The sequence below is a fragment of the Tiliqua scincoides genome, chromosome 5 (genome assembly GCF_035046505.1).
Source record: "Tiliqua scincoides isolate rTilSci1 chromosome 5, rTilSci1.hap2, whole genome shotgun sequence".
Lineage (NCBI taxonomy): Eukaryota > Metazoa > Chordata > Lepidosauria > Squamata > Scincidae > Tiliqua > Tiliqua scincoides.
Window position 1 is genome coordinate 34,631,868 of NC_089825.1, and position 20,954 is coordinate 34,652,821.

Sequence of the window (20,954 nt, forward strand, 5' to 3'; positions counted from 1 at the left end):
CGCTGGTGCAGCGGGGCCACTGAGCCCATGCTGTATCAAGCGCCAGATTCGAACAGGCGGGTGGTCTCCTTGGGGTACGGGAACATGTGTTCCTTTACCTTGTGCAGTGCCTCAGCCTGCTCAGTGGGGTTATTTGGATCCATGCCAGCTATTTAGCTGGTGCAAAACTGAGCAGCCCCATGTAATGCTGGCACAGTGCGCTTAGGCAGTGCAAGGGAGGCAAGGGTGGGCAGAACAGGGTGCGAAGGGGGTGAGGTGTAGGGCAGATTCAGCCCAGGAAAAGGGTGGGTGCAGTGGCACTGGTGCCTGTCAAATCCAGACCCCCTTCCTGGGCTCAATTTGCCTTGATTGGTCCATGCAGACTTGTGCTCGCAATATTGGTGGCACAGGTCCAAGCAGACCCATTGGGCCACAGAAAACAAATGTTAACTAAAAGCAAAGTTATGGATTTTTCCCCAAACCATGGACTTCAAGTATCTTCAGTGTATCTGTAGCTGACAAGGGATGGAAGGGTCAGTGAAGAGTACAGCATCTCCCATTCTTCAGCTGTCTAATCTCAAACCTGAGCATTGGTGCACTGTTTTATACGTGCAGCGCTCCTTCCATGTCATTTGTGACAGATAGTGTGATGTGGCTGTTACGGGTTGCTGTTATCACATCCTCTAAAAACGAAACATTCAGAGGGCCTGTTGAATTAAGATGATATCACGTGATATTGCCGAGAATCGATGAATATGACAGCTCTTGATAGCCTGGCAGCTTTGAGGTGACATAACAAGGAACAATCTTGGCCCAAAGGAGAGATAGGAATATTAATCTGCATGTGATTATGAACTGCTTTGCTTTACATTAGCCTAGCACTGAGCTCAACTCTGTCACTACCCAAGGAATTGCTAATTCATCTTAATAATGCAATAAATATGTATTCAAGACGGGACTGTGCAAGGTCCACGGGTTCCAATTTGTTCCTCATATAATCTGCTCTAAGGGTTCTCTTCTGATTGTCAAGATTCAAACCGTCTTTGTTCATTAAGCATACAACTTGTCCATAAATCAACCGGCACACATATTCTTCAGCCTGTCTAAATGGTAATACACACCAGAAGGGGAAAAAAAAAATTTCCCCAAATTATTCAAACATATTTTTAACTCATTTAGCTAACCCTTTGGGAGCAGCTTGAAGCATTCTTGCATTTTACAGAACAATTTCAGACAGATTCGCGCGCGAATGGAAAGAAAATATTTGAATCCAGGGGACTAATTTTTTACTTAAGATCTTCCTAATTCAAGGTACAACACCTACCAGTAGCATTCCCGGGGGGGGGGGGAGCACTAAGTTTTGCAAGGTGCCTCAACATGCCTTGTAAACTGCCCGTCTTTCTCCCCATCAGAGCCATTCTAGACACTGAGAGCAATGCGGAGGAGATGCCTCTGTGTTGCTCTCATTGCTTGGAATGGCTCTGGTAGCATGGGGGAAAGGCAGTTATCAGGGCATGTTGAGGCGCCTTGCAAATCATATCATTTTGCCCCACTCTGAGAACACTACTGATACCTGCAAATAGAAAAAGAGTGAAACTGTCAAACCCTCAAAAACCCCATGTATGCATCAGAAATCAGTACACCTTGTCTGCTACAAAATGCCTTCTGTCACTCACTTTCCTAGGCTGCAACATGGAAGCTCCTTCCTTCCTCTGCTCTGTTGGCCCCTTAGGCCTGAATGATGCCTGAGCCAGACTGTCTCCCCCACCTGCACTTTCTTGTGGACGTGTTTAGAGGAGGAGGAAAGTTTAAAAGTGGCCTTGGGCAGGCTGGCTACTGGCTGCCACTCTCAGGCAGGGCTTGGTGGTAAAGGGAGAGAAGAGGAAATTTGGTCTGCAAACCTATGGTTTCTCACTTGGGAGGAAGTCCTATTTAACTTATAGACACTGACCAGTGGCGGACCTCCCCAGCCCCCCCCCCCGGGGCAAAGGTCTGCAAGAATGATGGAATGACGCCACCCCCATGCGCAAATCCTCTCCCCGCCACTTACCTGGGCCGCATGGCGCCTCTTGCAACTCCAGGACGTATCGGGAAAGTCTCCTGAAGGGTCCCCGGCACTTTAAACGGTGCTTCTGGAAAAAGAGCAGCACAGTTTCCCACCCGATTGGGAACCTCAGAGTGGCTTCTGTGGGGTCCTAAAGGTGTGCAAGGCTCCACACCCAGGACATTTGCCCCATCAACTGAATGGGAGATTCACCACTGACACTTACATCAAAGTAGTCATGCTCAGACTTGCTCTTAGGAAAGATAAGAGCAGAATGGATGGGCATGCAGTGTGCGGGAGGCAGAAGAGACTCTGTGGATGGGGAATGACATAACAGGGCAGATCAGGCCTGGGAGCGGGGTGGGATCAGCGGAGGAAGTCTCCACTGTATCCTATCCTCCCTCCTGGGCCTCTAGAACGTACATGGGGTTTCTCAAACTTGTGCCAGTGATATCGCTGGCGCAGATCCAAGAAGCCCCATTGAACAGTCTTGGGTTTTATGGTGGGTAAGGGCAGGGTCTCTGAGAGGAATTTTATCAGGGGGTACCAAGTTTCTTTTTGGTTGCTTTGCAAAGGGGGAGCGGTGAAACAGAGCAGGGGAGGGTAGTGATGGGTGGGCAGAATAGGGACAAGGAGGGGCGAAGCAGGGGGAGGGGGAGGAAAAGTCTTTGTAGCCCAGGGCTACACACCCATGTGACATTAGTAGTGTCCCCAGCATCCCCAGTCATGGTAGTGTCCCCAGCATCCCATGTGGGCAACAAGACTGAGTAGATAGGAAAATGTCAGATCCCAGGAAATTTCTGGGCCACCTCCTTTGGCTCCTGGGCCCCCCTTTTGACCCTGGGCCCAGGTACAAATTACCCCCCTCTCCTAGGCCCTGGGTAAGGGGACGAATGTTCCCTTATCCTGAGGGGAGCTCCAGCCTGCTCCTAACCTGTACTGAATATGGAGTAGTCCACTCGGTCCCACTGAGTCCACAGGTTAGGACTGAGCTGCTTGAAAGTTTTAATTTGAGGGGAGGGACAGAGAATGAGAGAGACTGAAGGAACCAGAAGCAGGGTGAAGGAATATCAGGGAATGAGGGACATTGGGAAGGGGAGCCACAAGCTTCAGAAATTGACATGGACATCAGAGAAAGAGACCAAGGGAAACACAAAGCAGAGTGAATGGAAGTTGAGGAGGGAGAAAACGAAGATGTGGAGACTAGTGAATGGGGGAAGACAGATTGAGAAACCACATCCCTTAACCACCAGCAGAGGTTTTCAGTAGAGGTGCACTACAATATGCTTCAGTTGTGTCACTAGAATTAGTGTCACCCAGTGCAGTAACTCATGATGTCACCCCTATGATGTTTTGTCCCTGGCCTCACCAGGGACTGTGCACAGACACCCTTCAAAGTGAGGAAGGCCCATTCATCCATGACAAAACTTCTGAGACTTGGAGTACTATATGTCCTCTGCCTGCCCACTGTTCTTGACCTTCATGGTGCTTCTTTCATGTTCTCAGGGGGTGTGAAATGGAGACTTGGTTGAACCCTGAAACACTGGCCAAAATTTTTATAGATAGCTGTTTTGGTGTCAACCCCCCATGTCACCTGTTGTGGTGTTCACCTCCCGCAACCCCCTTGTGACACAACTGAGCTGGAGCATGTATACCCTCCTCACTCACCTGGCACATCCCACTCTGCCAGCTCTGCACATCAAGCAAGGCTGACTTGCTCATGAGACCACTGAACCAGCCAAATCATACAATCAATTGGTGGAAGATAGTGGAGAGTAGAGTGCTACCCCAGATCTCATCTCAAAATAGCCTACATAAATACGATCCAAGGAGCACAGGCCAAAATAGCAAGGTTGATTTCCCTGGAAAACGTCCTAAGCACACTCCAGGACCCTCTATGTCAGGGGTGCCCAAACCCCGGCCCAGGGGCCACTTGTGGCCCTCAAGGCCTCTCAATGCGGCCCTCAGGGAGCCCCCAGTCTCGAATGAGCCTCTGGCCCTCCGGAGATTTGTTGAAGCCTGCACTGGCCCAACGCCACTTCTCTCAGCGTGAGGGCGACTGTTTGACCTCTCGTGTGAGCTGTGGGATGAGAGCTCCCTCCACTGCTTACTCCAGGGGTGCTCACACTTTTTTGGCTCGAGAGCTACTTTGAAACCCAGCAAGGCCCGGAGATCTACCAGGGGGGAAGGAAGCGTCTGACAGACACCCCCTTGAATGTATAGAGCCCCTGCTGGAGTCCTAGTCAGTTTCGTCAGTTTTGTTGCTGCATGCCTGAAGAGCAGCTAAAGTGTCAGTTTCAATTAGTGTCAGCTAAATATGTCAGTTTCGTCTAGTCACTAGACGAAACTGACATATTAACAGTTTGGAGAGACAGGGCTCTGCGATCTACTCATTTTGCCTCACGATCTACCGGTAGATCGCGTTCCACCTATTGAGCACCCCGGCTTACTCTTTCACATCTGTGATGCAGCAGAGGCAGCAAAGGAAGGGCCAGCCTTGCTTTGTGCAAGGCCTTGTATAGGCATTGAGCTATTGCAAGACCTTCATTCTTTCATATAAGTTCATCTTTAATATATTCATTTATGTAAACTTATGTAAATTTATTCAAATTTTAAATGTAAATAAATTCTTTTTTTCCCTGGCCCCCGACACAGTGTCAGAGAGCTGATGTGGCCCTCCTGCCAAAAACTTTGGACACCCCTGCTCTATGTGATGGTCTGGGTTGGGGAGAAATGTCATTCAAATCTCAGCAGTCCATATTAGTGGAACATTTCACAAATTGTTGTAAGAGGATTTAAAAAACAAAAACCCACACTATAAATTATCACCTTTATAGGTTTCATTTTATTTGACATCTTTTATGAACAAATTATGAAATATACTTCACAAATTGGAAATATTTACAATTTCTTTACAGCAAGGCATTGTTCAGGTTTTGACATAGCATCCTTTGAAGCGTTCTGTCTTTCAAAACAAAGACATTGGAGTTGTTGCAGCATGCTCACCACTCATTCATTCACTCATTCAACATAACCTTCCAGGTCTAAATTCCATTCCCGCTACTGTGTGTAATTCATTGTTTATACCCTCTCAATTTTCACAGTTTTAAAAAAAATATTATTTTGAAAAATCATCATAAGCAGGAGAGTCTGAAAAAGTCCGTATTAAATATTACTGCAACTGTGGGGGGAAAAAAATTCAGGCAAAAAAGAATAGATTAGTGAACTGTTACTGACGGTATGTCTTCATTATGCTGTTAAAAAAATCTCCAAAATAAGGGGAAAGAATATCAAAACCTATGAAAGGCAATGCAACTGTGCTGTTGTTTAGCTGTGAAGGTGTCGCAAATAAAAGCCAACATATTTTTAGCGCTTTCTCAGCATAGTTGGCGTCCTACATGATTTCCCTCAAGAAAATCCTGAAGATCATTGTTCCTTGAACAATGCGGATCTTTCAGTACGCTCTTCCATTATAAATTAAATGTGGTCCTCCATTACTCATGTGGTCTGTCATTTCCTGAAAGAATTAAAATCACCAGTTAAAATTAAAGGTCATTCTTTGGACAGCTTTCAGTGAAACTAATTAGCAAACACAAGTTTAGGCAATGTAAAGTCTGCAGCCCCCGTCTGCCTATACTGACTGTCCTATTTAGGAAAATATTACCCCCCAGGATGATTGGTTTTTGGGTGAATTGCCACACAGAGAGATCTGTCATGCAAGCGGGAAAGCATTGGCAGCTTAAATTCCTTAGGTTGCTTTCCTTACACAACATTCAGAGGAGTTCAATGTATATACACCCATAATATGAAATGATGTTGGTTCTAATGAAAGATGATTGCATGAGAGAGCTAGAGACAGCCACAAAATGAAATTATGTTGCACGTAGGAGCAGAAGAAGCTTCTTCACCAACACCAACCTTAGCCATTCCAGCACATAGGCAAAATATTAAAATGAAGCCATCCCTAGAAGCCCTATGACAGACCTGAGGCTTAATGGTCTAGGTTGCCCTTCATCAACTCTCTGTTTAGGCTTGTGATTTATAAGGTCTCTTCTTGCATTCCTGCATCAAATGTCTCTCACTGCTTTTGCACCTCCACTTCATTGTGGCCCTTGAGCTTCCCAGGTCTTGATGGGTCACTGCTGCCCGCCTACTAAATGTCAACACAGACCTTGGTCTATTGATTCTTTGGTTCCACTGCTGATAGGATCCTTTTCTTGGTTGTTTCATGGCTCCTTACAGCAGCAATTCCTCTGTCTTCCCTTCAACCAGTGATCTTCTTATGTAACAGATCACGTGAGAACAAACACAATGTAGGGATTGAAAGATCTAAGATTGGCTGTCCTAAGCAACTTTCCCCTGTAAGTCCTGGTTTAACCCTGCCTTTGTAATGTCTCAAAAGAAAAAGAAAAAGTGGCGCATGTTTTAATTATAAAAGAGATGGCAGTCTCCATGATCACTTATACCTTGTTATCTGCAGGGATTTCCAGAAAGGGTGCCAAATAATGTCGGTTGAGGTGGGGGTTTGGTGATGAGGACACCTGTCTGCTGGGAAACAGAGCGAGATGAGTATATATACCCACATCTCACTAGCTATCAAACAGCCAATGGATGTCGCTAATGAAGGTATCATCCAGTACATCAGATTTTAGCAGTGCAATCCTATGCATGTCTACTCAGAAGTAACTCCATTGAGATCAATTTACTCTCCAGTAAGTATGCGTAGGACTGACACCTAAAAGAGGATTTGTGAGTATTTCAGTCTCCCAAGTCACTATTTCACTATAAAAACTTGCCCATTAACAAAATGAGAGTCACAGTTTGTTTACACAATAAGAAGTAATGGAAGGTATATCAATAGCTGAACATTTAGGGCTGTTATAAAAAAAAGTCAACAATTTGTCTTTGACTTAATTTCCACTGCCAAGCCCTTCACCAGGGATTTCAGCTCCACTCCTAGGTTCCTACTAGAACCAAATTCAATTTACAGGTTCCTCCCCCCTCCCCGTTTAGTGCAGTGGTTCCCAAACTTCAGGAGCCCTTGGACCACTGAGGAAAAAAAAAAATTGGACTTGTTGCGGACCACACGCAACCCCCCCAAACCCCACTGCATGCAAAAAATACAATTAAATTTGGTAGTCCATGGGGGAGCATTCAGCAAGACCCTGGAATAGCCAGTGGCAGCTGGGGGCAATCCATTCTCTGCCCTCTCGGGTGATTTCTGGAGGAGTGTCTTGCTAAGGGAGCACTCCCCACACAGACCACCAGTGAGGGTGGAGAATAGACCACTACATTTGCAGCTAACACTTCAGTGGTCCATAGGGGGGCGCTCACTTGGTAAGGCGCTGGAAGTGATAAATGGCAATTATCTATGTTTTTTGAGACCTTGCGGACCACTTCTCAGGGTTTGCGGACCACAGGTTGGGAACCACTGGCTTAGTGTGATTGCCACCTTCTAAAGGTGCAGATCATATATGTTATCCACCACAGGAAAAAATCAGTCCCAGATTGTTCAGGTTTGCATTACCTTATTATAACTTACTTCTATATCTGATTTACCTTTTCATTGTACTGTATAAACAAGTCCAAACTTGAAATGAGATTTAAAATTGTAGTAAAGGATAGTAATCACAGGCCAACACACATTTGCTCTCTTAAAAGTTAGACCTGTTCCTGGGCATACTCCGAGTGCTGATTTCAAAAATGGCATTTCTGTTGCCCTATCATGTCTAGTTTCAGAGAGAGAAATGCTTGAACCATTCACTAAAAAGGCTAAGAAATATTTCAAAAACTAGACACGATAGGGCAAAACTGATGTCATTTTTGGAAATACCTCCCTGAATTCACTTGAAATCACCATAAATTTTGAAAAAAAGTTTTTCTGACCCTCAATTTTTCACACCTGTATTATGTAAGCAACCTTATAGTAACCTACTTCACAGGTGTTGTGAGAATGGATGGCTGAAGAATCGCCAAAAACTTTTTGCACATGAAATGTGCAATGCAAAAGTTAACCATGTTGTATTTTGTTAACTTTGGTAGCTAATGAGCAAAGGACTAGATTCGAAAGGTCATTTCTTCAGCTGGAAATGTGACTCTTGACACTGCCGCTTTAGCTTAAGTTTACAATCAGTGTGAGTGTAAAGCAAGAAAGTGCTGATCAGAAGAGGATTAAGGGCACAATCCTATCCAACCTTCCAGTGCTGATGCAGCTGCAATGCAGGCCTGAGGTCAGGGAACAAACATTCCTTCACCTTGAGGAAGACGTCCCTGTCTGCTGTTCCACTGCAAGATGCAGCACATGCCCTGTTGGCATGGCTGCATCAGGGCTGGAAAATTGGACAGGATTGGGCCCTTGGTCAAATCAAGAGTACATCAAGGTTAATAGGGATACCCGCTACAAGGGTTAATATTTGAAGCGAAATCCAAACTCAAGCATCATGCTACATCGTGCTTTGTGTAGTTTTCCCTAGAAATCACATTTGTCAATGAAAAACTTCTGGGAAAGATTTCAATGCATCCACCTAGATTGGTTATGAAATACCTTTTAAAAGAAGGACTTCCCTATAATGTCAGAAAAACACTGTAACTCTTCCGAATTCACCATACCTTGGAGGTAACTCTGGTGTTGGGGGGACCACCGGGCAGCTGGGCAGATCGGTTATTTCAATACCCCTCAATCTCTAATATAAATATGACAGTTATAAATCAAGCACAAACATATGCACATATGACTGTATATCAGTATCAAAACATATAAAGTTGTAATTGCCACAGAATTACAGTAAAGCCCATGTTCAGCAGCTTCATGTTTTACTTGTTGCTACTCTGTACTTCTTCACAGTACAGGTGAGAGAATCAGATTTTGGAAGGGTCTTTCCTGTTAAGTACTCCCTGTACATTCTACACTAGTAAAAGCCCAATCCTTCCCCACCCCCCGCACCAAGGCAGCTGTGACAGACACTGTACCCAGTGGGGATCGACTTTGAAGGGGAAAGGGAAACTTTTTTCCCCTACCAGTAAGCCTCCAGTTCCAAAATGGTTCTCCTCAGACCTGCACCAGCTCTATAGCTAGTTCAAATTTGAAGAGAAGGGGCAGTGAGGCTGCTAAAATAGGGGATAGGATCCAGCTCACGCTATCACTGCCAGATCCACCCCCTCCTGAGGCCACCTATTTTCCTCCCCTCTTCCTACCTAGTTTCATCTCTTCCCCCCCCCCTGCCCCACTGCTGCCACTGCCTTATCTGGTCCAGCAGGCACAGTGGGAACCAACAACAGACACTGAAAGCTGCCACCTCTTGCAGCAGTACTCCCAAAATGGCCTAGATAGGATTGAGCTGTGTGTCTAGTAAATTAGGTGGCACAAACTGGAGATCATGCAGCAACTGTTACCCTGCACATGCCTGATCTCAGAAGCTATGTAGGGTCAGGCCTGGTTAGTACTTGGATGGGAGACCGCCTGGGAATACCGGGTGCTGTAGGGCTATACCATAGTCTTTCGAGACTGAAGGTTGCCAACCAAACTGGAGATCAAAGTTTTGACTCTCCAAGGCCTCAGAGCTTGTTGGGATGGGATTGCTCCTCAGTGTAAGAGCGCATGTTTTGCATGTAGAAGGTCCTAGGTTCAGCCCCTAGAACCACCAGGTTGAGGTGGGAGACACCTACATGAACCTTTGAAGACCTGCTGCCAATCAGTATCCATAATAAAGAGAACTCACTACATTCTGATTCAGTACAAAGCAACTTCTTATGGCCCTAACAGTGCAATCCTAAGCATGTCTACTCAGAAATGTGTTTCACTGAATTCAGAGGGACTTGCTCCCAGGTAAGTGCATTTGGTTATCAGGCAGAAGGTTTGGCTAGAGGCATCTCAATCCCTGACATACTTCTTTTTTGTTTGCTTAGGAAGTGGGGGGGGGGGGGAGAAGAGAGAGAATATTCATCCACTTGGTCCCCTACCTGCAGTCTGAAGAAGTACAGTGCAACAGCAAATACATTACAAAGCCTGATGATGACGTTGTTTAGCCTCCTACATCGTTTTAATCTTTGCCATGTCTCTGATTTGCAAACCACTTAGCAGGGGATGGAAAGGAATTTAATATTTTCATGCAATGAGGTGTATCGAGAGAGACCCCATAATTAAGCAGCCGCTCAGTTCTTCAGAGAGTGCTATATTTAGTCGCTACGCATTTCGGGAAGCTATACAATGGAACAATGTGAATAATGGATGCATTTTATTGAGACGGGTGCACTGCAACGACAGAGTCTCTAAAAATAGCACTTTATAACCAACCGAAGCTTATGCAGGAAGCTGGTGCAGTATTTTATTTCCCAGTTACTTGTAAAAGCTGAAAATTGAATCCCTCTACTGCCAATTGAATATCTTTAGAACACAGAGTTGTTTTGGAAGCAAAGCAACAGATCAGGAAACAGGGCCCACTTACTTTCTCAGCCATTTCATGGGAGTGATGGAGGGAATGCTCCCTTTCCGAAAACATTCTCCTTTGTTCATAGCTAGCTAGCCGGCAAGTGAGCCATGAAGAAAGAGTGCAGCCACCAATTCCGATGCACGCAAGAGACATAGAGGTGATGTGCAATGAATAGAGAGCCGAGGACTTCTTTGTCAGAGCACGAAGGAACTGCACATTTAATATTCCTCCAATTAGTCCACAGATACAGCAGGCTGAAAAAAATATCATCTGGGAGGAGACAAGGAAGATCCCATGACCATGAGATTCTCTAACAACATTGGACATTTTCTAGGCAAATCACATACTTCACATATGCTGTCTTGATGTCATCCTTACAACAACCCCGAAGATAAGCATTATTACCCCCACATTGCAGCTGAAGTTGAGAAGGAGCAGCTTGCCAAGGGCCACTTAGTAAGTTTATGGTAGAGATTGAATTGGGGATATGCTGATTCACAGCTCAGTTGTTTACCCACTAAGCCATACTAGCCCTTTTCAGCAGGAGAAATGTATGCTCACTTTTTAGCAGGTGTAATGTATGCCCACTTAAATTCAGAGCAATAAAGCCTTGTAGTCCACTTACAGAATAGATAGGTGTGAAAACATATGCATGATATAAGTAGTAACTACTTCTGATCATTTATATAGTTACATTCACCTTCTAATTATAGCCCAATACTAACTAACAGCCCAATCCTATCCACACTTTCCTGGGAATAAGCCCCATTCACTCAAATGGGACTTACTTCTGAGTACACATTCATAGGATTGGGCTGTAACTAACTAACTAACTAACTAACTAACTAACTAACTAACTAACTAACTAACTAACTAACTACAGCCCAATCTTAGCACACCCTGATGTAGCTGTGCCACCAGAGTGTGTGCTGCATCCTATGGGGGGGGGGGGAGGTGCAGAGCTGTCCCAGAGGCTTCCTCAAGGTAAGGGAACATTTATTCCCTTACCTTTCGGAAAGCCTGTGCTGCCCCAGTGAGTCTTCTCGGGCCTGCACCAGTGATTCTGCTAGCACAAGTCCTAGTGTTCTCAGATAGGTGGGCTGAGATTGTGAAAGGGGAAAGGATATCAGCAGAGCAGCTATCACTGATGACCACCTCTTCCCTGCTCAGCACTTGCAATGGTGGCCAGGGTGCTCTCTATGAAGCATTGAATTTACAGCAGTGGTAAAGTGTGCTGCGCTGCCAGAATGCAAGTTCCAGCAATGCAGCAACCCCATAGGATTGGGTCATATAGGTCCCATGTTGCCTATAATAATAATAAGAAGCACTTGAATAGCACTTTCTGAGTGCGAAAAGTGCTCCACATATCTTTTCTTGCACACTCCTGTGAATGAGACTATGAAATAGTGATCAGCCAAAAGCTACACAATAAGAGCTCATTCAAACACAAACAAGTGCTACCACGGAATAGTCCTCTCCCTTGATTTTATATGCGATGACAATTTCATAAGGGGCAAGGGCTTGCTGTTTCGGAATCAATCTCGTATGGAAAAAAATGAGAGACGCTCTTCACATGGGTACTGATACTGTTAATCAAACACAACCAATGTCTGGGATGGCACATTTGAATTAACCCAAAGACCTTGGCAAAGATGGGATTAGATTGCCCATAGACTGGATCATTAACTTGGGACAAGTTTACATCACTTAGAGCAACTGATTTATGACAGCTGCCCAGTATAATTTTGAAGGCAATTTCCCTTCAGTCACCTGATAAGGGGGAGGATAAGGGCAGCCAGAGAGAAATGGAGAAAAAGAAAAATGAGGGAGGGGCTTATCTCAGAGGCATCCCCGAGTGCCACCTGGGGGAAGCGGCACTAACCTGAAGGAACTCCATGTCCTGGAGGTTCAGGGTTGATATGACATAATCACATCACTCCTGACTTTCCAGGCTCCCACACTGATTTAAATGCAAAAGTCCATCTTCTTTTAGGGAACTTTGGGTTGCTTTAGGCTTGCTAAGACCGCAAGCTCTTGCTGGCGAGTGGTGAAAACACCATTTATGGTGAGATCATGCAATGGCTGGGTGGTGTGGTGATGGTGTTGTGTGGTGGCAAAGGATGGTGTGGTGATGCACCCCCATCTGGGGGCATCACCAAGTGGTGGCCCACCCCATTTCCCCTCTTGTGATGCCATTGGCTTATCTTTCATACTACTGCTCTGCTTTTCCATCCATTGCAATTTCCCATCTATCCCCCACTTGTCTATAACATAGCAATCTTGGCCTATGGGAACAGTGTGGCGGGGAGTGGTGGTGGTGAGCAGAGCAGATTAGGATATCTATTATCATTTGAGACTCTTCCAAGTTTGTCAAAGTCAGGTGGAAGCCAACGGATGCAGGTCCTTCTTGAAGCCATATTGAGGGACCTGCTTCTTGATGCCCTATCAATGGAGAGTTGCATGGTGATGAGGATAAACAGGTAGACAGAGCATCTCCTCCCTACTACTGCCCTGTCCCCCACCAACCTAAAATTACCAACGTTCCCAATTTGTATGCTTTATTTTTTCCAAAATCCCAGCCTCTCTGTGCTGCATATGAGTATACTATTGCCCAATTCAGGGCCCAATTCTACGGACCTGCAACACTGCAGGAACTTGTGTTCCAGTGGTGAAGCGTGCTTTACTACAGTCACAAAAGGTGACCCACCATTCTGAATAGTGGCAACAGCCGCACACTAGGGCCTGCAAAGAAGCCCCAGTATTGGTGAGTCAGTATGACAGAAAGGTGGGGGGTGGAGGAGTGGGAAAAATGGGGGTGGGAGGTGGAGGAACGAGGCAGAGACTGGTTGGGAAGGGGGTGTTTCAAGGCCCGGATGCGGGCGGTCTTTCTGCCAATATCCTGTCCACCTTCCTGGCCTTGATTCGCCTTCCCCGGTCCACTCAGATTCACCCCAGCAATTGCTGGAGCAGGTCCAAATAGACCCAATCAGGCAGCGTAGGCTTACCCCTAAGCCAAGGAGCAAATATTCTCTTACCCAGATTGACCTCCAGAACTGCCCACCCCACAAGATGCAGGGTGTAGTCCAGTGGCACAGCTGAACTGAGGGGGGCGGGGAGTTAGATAGGATTGGGCTGTTAGACCGCAAGCCTATACACACTTTCCTGGGAGGAAGTTCCAGAATGGAACTTACTTCTGCACAGAGTTGCATAGGATTGCACCATCTGTAACATAACCTTATAGCTTTAGCGGGTCCATATTGTCTTCTTGATTCTCATGACTTCAGTTGACTTCCTTAGAGTTCGGTAATTTGAGAAGGGGCACAATCTGAGCCCCCCCATTCCTGACATACAGAGTGATTCAGCCCATTCTAAAAAACCAATCTTGGCAGGACTAATGTGGATTGCACATGCTGCCAAATACATTTCCTGCACTAGCTGTGGAGGTTTCCTGAAGATCAGGAGCATGTCCTTCACAAGAACACATTCCATCCTCATTATGGAGATAGACAACAGCAACACGGCCGCAAAGAGATCAAGGTATACAACAGCTTGTACTTGTGGGTTGATGCATATGAGAAATCATGCAAAAACTTACAACCAGTCCTGATTTTTTTTTTGCACACAGGATCCCACATGCTCCACAAAGCAGAAACTGTAAAGAAAAGAAAAGAAATTTATTTCACCTGCTTAATGACATCACTTCCTACTTAATGACGTCACTTCTGGCCCTCAGCAGGCATCATGAATGTTAATGTTGGCCAGCTGCATGAAACAAGTTTGACAACCCTTAACTAAAACAAATCCTTTGCTGTTAGAAAAGGGGCACAGAGCTGAGGAACTGAAGCAAGCGAGGTAGATATGGGTAAAAGGAAGATAGTGAAAAGAGAAAGGATTGGAGCCCTTTTTTTCCAACTGCATCACTCTCTCTCTCTTTTTTTTAAACCTTTATTGGTGAATAACATAATACAATGGTGAAATCTGCTGCTTCAGGTGGGTGGTGGGGAATAGGATTAGCGCCACAACCCACCCCAAAACGTTATTGCCTCTTTAAGATAATGCAAACAAATTTTCAAGCTTCCAGCATGATGGATGCTCAAAAGTACTATAGACCACAGAATCCAACAAACGAACAGGCCAGCTATACCCTGTGAACATTTTAAGAGGGTTAAGTTATAATTAGGGCCAATATGGACTCCATTGCTCCGCACAAACCTCTCTATATGGTGCTGAGGAGTTCTGGGACTGGAGGCACCCCAATGGGTGACAGGGTGATGATGTCGTTGCTCAGCACTTGGAAGGACACTGTCCACTGGGCAACTGCCAGGAATGATGGAAGGGAAGAGCCAAGGCAGGTACAGGAAGACCAAAAGGGGAAAAACAAATGGAGGCAAATGGAGGCGCAAGGAAGGAGAGAAAGGAGAGTGCAGAAGCAGGGGAAAGGAAGACAGACAAGGGGAGGAAGCAGAAGAAAACAAGATGGCAGAAATAAGAATGTGGAAGAAGTGAAGGGGAAGGGGTGGGGAAGAGGCACCAGATCAACCTCACCCCAGAATGAAAGGCCACCAGCGAGAGAAACCCCTTAGCCTCAATCGGCCAGAGATCTGGGAACTGACGCTTACTGGCAGAAGCATCAGGAAAACCCCAGAATTCTCTCGCTTTCTGGGGTGGAAGCAGACCTGCAATGAATGGGGGACTCTATCAAACGGGAGCAGCCGGAAGCCCTTTCCACAGCTGTACCCCTGCAGAAGCTCCCTATGACTGACAACCTGAGGAAACCCATAACAGATTTTTGTCTTGTTACAAAGAACTTGTAATAAGCAAGAGAGTGCCTTGAATAAACCCCTTCCTTGAGTAGCAATTTTTCTTGTTTCCTGGGCTTAATTATTGTACTGAGAAGCCACCCTCCAGCAGCCCATGTCATATCTCCAACCCGAGGGTCTGAGGAGAGGGTGGGTAAGGGGGGGGCAGCTGCACAAAATCTCCAGGGTCCAGGCTTCCAGGGAATCCGGCCATGACAAAACAAACTATACTGTACAAAACAAAATAAAAAGAAACAAAATAAATTTGTGTACCTCAAGAGCTGCCTAGGGATCTATTGTTTGGTTAAGGCAAACCAATTAAGCTGAACTGTGTGTGAGGAGGCTTGGGACCACTTCCCAGGCCTGTGCCCTCACTGGTACAAAATAGACTACAGCAGTGTTCCTCAATGTTTGTCCCTTGCCATAGCACTTTGCATGGTCCACCTACCAGAAGTACCACCAGAAGTACTGGTGATTATGTCATCACCAGTTATTTCTAGGTCGGGAGGCCAAATATGATGCAACAAACACTAGTAAGAAACTCAGGGTGGATGGCAGGGTTTTTTCAAGCATGAAAAAAGCTTGCTTTGGAGCTCTGCCTGCCAAACCTCCTACTGCTGTTTATACCATAGCACTGGTCATAGCACTGGTCATGCTGCCAAGTGGCAGGTGTCGGGGTGTCCCATGAGTAACACCAGACACCACCTCAAGTACCACCAGTGGTACCCATACCACTGGCTGAGAAACACTGGAGTAGAGACTTAAATCTACAGGAAGAATGAGAACTGGAGTTAGATTCAGAGAATGAAAAGTGGATGGATCTGTTTTAACACATGTCATGAGTGAAAATACCTCATTCTGCATTCATTCCAGAAGTGAGTCATCAGGAATTTCTGTATGAGTGACGGGAACACTAACCTGCCAATAGTTTGCATACTCTGTACATGCTGTTTGTGTACTTGCTTATTTCATAAGGTTTATTTGTCACTATCATGTGCGTTCTATCTCTTTCTCTCTGTAATGTATGTGTATATGTATATGTTCTATGTACACACACACATACATAAGGTTTCTCCTGAAGCGTACATAAGAAAAACAACTCAGGCTGCAATCCTATCCACATTTATTTCAATAGGACTTACTTCTGAGTAGATAATGCATAGGACTGAACTGTCACTCACACAACTGCCAAGTGCATGGCCAGTTGCTTACTCACCTCCAGACTGGATTGTTCTCAGTAGGAAAGGTTTATGTGAAAACTCCACCATTGTGGTAGGTGCACCAAAGCAAATCCTTCCAAAAGCAGATTAGGCAATCACATACATAGGGCAGTTTTTGTTCCTCTCTTACAATATTAGGATTCATTGGACAAAACTATTTCTGGGAAAATTATAGCCCAATCTTATCCAGGCCTTGTGCTGGTGTAACTTGTGTCCCATCAGCCAAAGTCTGGGCCTCATAGTATAGCTATAAGCACCAAGAAACCACCTTGCACTACCTCCACTTTCCTTTTGACAGGCAGTGAAAACATTCTTTTCTATCCAGATTTGGATATTTCTTTTAACTGATTAGACTGCATTTGGACTGCATTTTAACAATGAAGAGTTGAAATGATGGTAGAACCATTACTGGCTGGGAGGATACTTAACTATCATTTCAACTTTGTTGTTTATTTTAATGTACTTTAGACATTTTCAGGGTTTTTTTGGTAGTTGCATTTATATGATATGAATTTTGTTTGCTGCTTTGGGAACACTGCAAACAGAAAAGCAGGACAAAAAAATAACTAGCTAAATAAGGGGTGTTTTATATGGTGGCCCAATGAGTAGATGGAGAGACAATATGTGCAATAGAGATGGATATGATTTAAATCTACGTGAAGTAGGGTATTCAGAGTTGAGGTTTCCATAGTAACGTTCCCTTTAGCCACATGTGTGAAACTGGGCTTCTATCTAGTTGCAGCTATTTGAAGACAGAAATGGGTCAAAGGCTTTTAATTACATTTCCGTGTTATGTTATTTTTGGAAGTTTGCATACTAATTAATTTTGCTTTGATGGTTGTGCTCTTCAGAAGATTTAAAAAAAAAATCTTTTTTTTCCCCTTTGCCCTGTCTTTCACCTTCTGTCATTGTCTCTTCCATCTCTAACATGGTTAAGCCAAGGTGCTTGGTTTTAAATGGGTTCTGCTGCAGTCCCAAGCAAAACAGAACCTGGAGATAAATCTCAGTTGAGTTCAAGAGGCACTTCTTCAGGGGAAATACATCTGAGTTGTATGACTATAGTCTACATCTACATTACAAGCTCAAAAATGCTTTTTAACAATTAACAGGGTATGTTCATTAACCCTACCCAATGGTCCCAAGGAGCATGGCTTGTGAATATGTTCAATATGCACATCATCTGACAAATCAATTATCTTTGTTGCTAGGTGTACATAGCATCTATATGAATCTACACTTACTCAAAAAGTCACTGGTAGTGGGAATTATGTTTATAGGAATCACTATGGGTTATCACTGTTGTAGCCCATCATGCTCCTATATATGATAAAGGCTGAATTAATATTATGTCAGAATGCCAGATGCAAGGGAGGGCACCAGGATACAAGTCTCTTGTTGTCTGGTGTGCTCCCTGGGGCATTTGGTGGGCCACTGTGAGATATAGGAAGCTGGAATAGATGGGCCTATGGCCTGATTCAGTGGGGCTGTTCTTATGTTCTTATGGCTTCAATCCTATATTTGCTTACCTGGAAGTACGTTCCACTGAAGTCAAAGGGACTTACTTCTTAGTATGCATGCACAGAATTGCATTAACAATAGGTGCTCACATGGATATCTACAGAAAAAACTGGTAAGGCAGCCCAGGAAAAAAAAATGAACAAGACAAGGCCATGACTTGAGAGTTTCACTCAGTGGAACTTTGTGGTATCATAACAACTTAAGGGTCTTTGGTGCAAATTCATCTGCGGCAAAATACCAATAGCTATGAAACAATGAATATCAGCACCTTATCTACAACTTCTGACTCTGTTACACACAATCCGTTAACTATCACTTCCCAGTGAAAGGACTGTTGGATCAGATGAAAGATCCTACTCCATTATCCTCTTTCTCAACGTAGCAAATCAGAAGCCCCTAAGAAGCCTACAAGCAAGAGATGAAGGTAATAGCCCACTCCTGTATTTGTTCCCTAGCATACTATCTCTGAATCTGGAAGTAGCATGCAGACATCACAGCCAAAAGCAGATGATATAATTATCCTTCTGACAAAATCATATTCTTCAGAAAGTGTTGATTCCACATTCAAATACACATAAATACTTGGGACATCTGGAAGAGTGAAGTTGTGATTCTTGGCTATCACCTCCCCTCCCCCCACTGTCAGCTGTTGCTTCTTCTGCTCAACAAACTGAATTAATGTGTTGGGTTGTTTTTTTTTTAAGCTCACAAGCAAGATTAAATATATACGAATGTGCAAACTAGAAATGTAAACAAAATCAATAAGAGGATATGCAGCTATTACGCTTACCACAAGAGGAAATTATGCACATGTTAATGTTTTTCATTGATTCAGAAAAAGGGGACTATATGAGTTTGCTCTTTTATCAGTCTTGAAGAAGCTTGTAAGTCAGATGATTATGAAACCTAACACCTGCTTTTCTTTTTCATATTAGAAATAATGCTGAGGAAATTTGGTCTTGCATGTATTAACATATATATAATTGTTGAAATCCTTAGTTGAGTTAGAGCACAATTCTATGCTTGCCTACTCTATGCTTGAAGACAATGCCCTACTGTCCCATCCCATTGTCTTCAATGGAGTCTACTCTCAGGAAAGTGTGCATAGGATTGGAGCCTTATTCCACAGTGATTGAACTGATTTTACCTGCAAGGTCAGTTTTTGCTCCAGAATAGGTGGATGGAAGACTATACAGTACACTTCAACCATGACTTCAAGAGGGAACGTAATTGCATGGCAGACCATCTGTTATGCAGGCAGAAGATCCTAGGTTCAACTCTGCAGTATCTCCAAGTAGGGCAGTGAATAATTTCTGTCTGAAACCTGGGAGAGCTACTGCCAGCCAGTGTTAACAATACCTTGAGCCAGGTGGGTCAATGGTCTGACTCTGTTCAAGGCTGGCTGCCCCATTGAATACAATGGGACTAATCTCTGACTAGGCATGCATAGGATTGTGCTGTCATTTTCCTATGTTCCTAACCAGAGCAAGCTCAACTCCAAAAGTTAAACATACCTAAGTCCCATCTCACCCAACTGGACATAAAGTCCCATCTCACTTAACTGGACATAATGCATAAAGCATTTAACATTTCGTTGATTTAAATGGATGCATAAAGCATTAGCATTCCTTTGGTTTAAATGGAAATTGACCATGCTTTGGATTGCATCAGAAGAAGAAAGAAATACCATTGAAATGAATAGGAGAGACTTCCAGAGAATGTGTTTAGGACCAGGATACTTGGCTTTCATCTAAATTATACTTCCTTGGGTTCAAGTCTAGCAAAACCAAATAGAAAACAGTACAATATAAATTCAATCAAGGGACAATTGCAATGGGTCTAAAAATGTCACTAGGTTATATCGGTGATTTCCTGAGATATCAAGATTGATCTGCAATCTGAAAATCAATCAGATGATGCTGCAAGATGTCAAAATGAAAAGGGAATTTTTTTGAATGTTGACTGAGTTGGTCCACATTTTGAATTCCTAATGAAATTTGACTAGGAGATGCAATTGTTCCTGATCACAAGAACATGATGTAATGCTTCAAGAATGCTCCTCTCTCTCTCTCTCTCTCTCTCTCTCTCTCTCTCTCTCTCTCTCTCTCTCTCTCTCTCTCCCCCCAAAGACAAGACTGTCATTATTGAAAACTGGCATTTCTGTCTTTGGATCAACGCCTGGCATTCTTCCCATGGAATGGGGGGGGGGGGAGAGAGAGAGAGAGTTCCTATAGCCCCATCTGGTAGATTTCCTGTTTGCTAAACATGTGGCTCTGCAGGGATGAATCACAAGGTGGGGATGAGACTTTCTGCTTGATGCACAGGGGTTCAACAGTAGTTCAGGTCTTTTGCTTAGAAATGCAGTGGGGAAAGAGGGGAAAGCAGGCTCTGCACCTAGTTCCATGCACATCAATAATGCACAAAGCATGCACGCTACCGTGGGGAGCTCGGCAGGGAGGAGGAGGGGCTGGCTCCATGGCAGAACGGACACGAGCACAGGCTGAACATCATCACCGTTAAGAGTTAAAGAGAGAGTGAAATGGCTAACGTACACACACCCCGCTCCATACCGGAGAAGAGTCTCCCAGCTGAGGCTGAGGCGGATGCTCTGCGAGAGCCAGGCTGAAACTGACCGCCCCCACGGCCACGCTGGAGACCCCCAACCCTATCTCCAGCACGGAAAGCACCAGGAGGCTCCCGATGATCTGACTGCTGGTGCACATCCTCGCTCGGTCATCGTTCCTACCAGATCAGCTCAGGAGGCAAAAAAGGGGGTCCCCCCTCCGCAGCAAACTTTTGTCCCTCTTCTTCAGCAGCCAGGCATATCCTCCATGGAGAAGGCCAGTTAGCCCCAAGTCAGACCGTGCTTCCAACGCCAAATCCGGGCTGGAGACCCTAAAAGGGGGCGCCTTTCAGCCCTGGGACCCTCAGTGCGCATCCAATGAACAGATCACCCAGTGGGGCT

The 20,954-nt window shown here is 44.8% G+C and overlaps 1 protein-coding gene across 1 annotated transcript; it reads right to left on the reverse strand.

Moving 5' to 3' along the window:
* Positions 1–5,477: 5,477 nt before the first annotated feature.
* Positions 5,478–20,712, reverse strand: TMEM196 (transmembrane protein 196). The gene is made up of 6 exons (XM_066631226.1): positions 20,542–20,712; positions 14,048–14,104; positions 10,468–10,722; positions 8,633–8,706; positions 6,490–6,571; positions 5,478–5,540 (listed from the first exon to the last, which is right to left on the reverse strand). Exons 1-6 carry the CDS (start codon positions 20,710–20,712, stop codon positions 5,478–5,480), a joined length of 702 nt encoding a protein of 233 aa, XP_066487323.1.
* Positions 20,713–20,954: the final 242 nt, after the last annotated feature.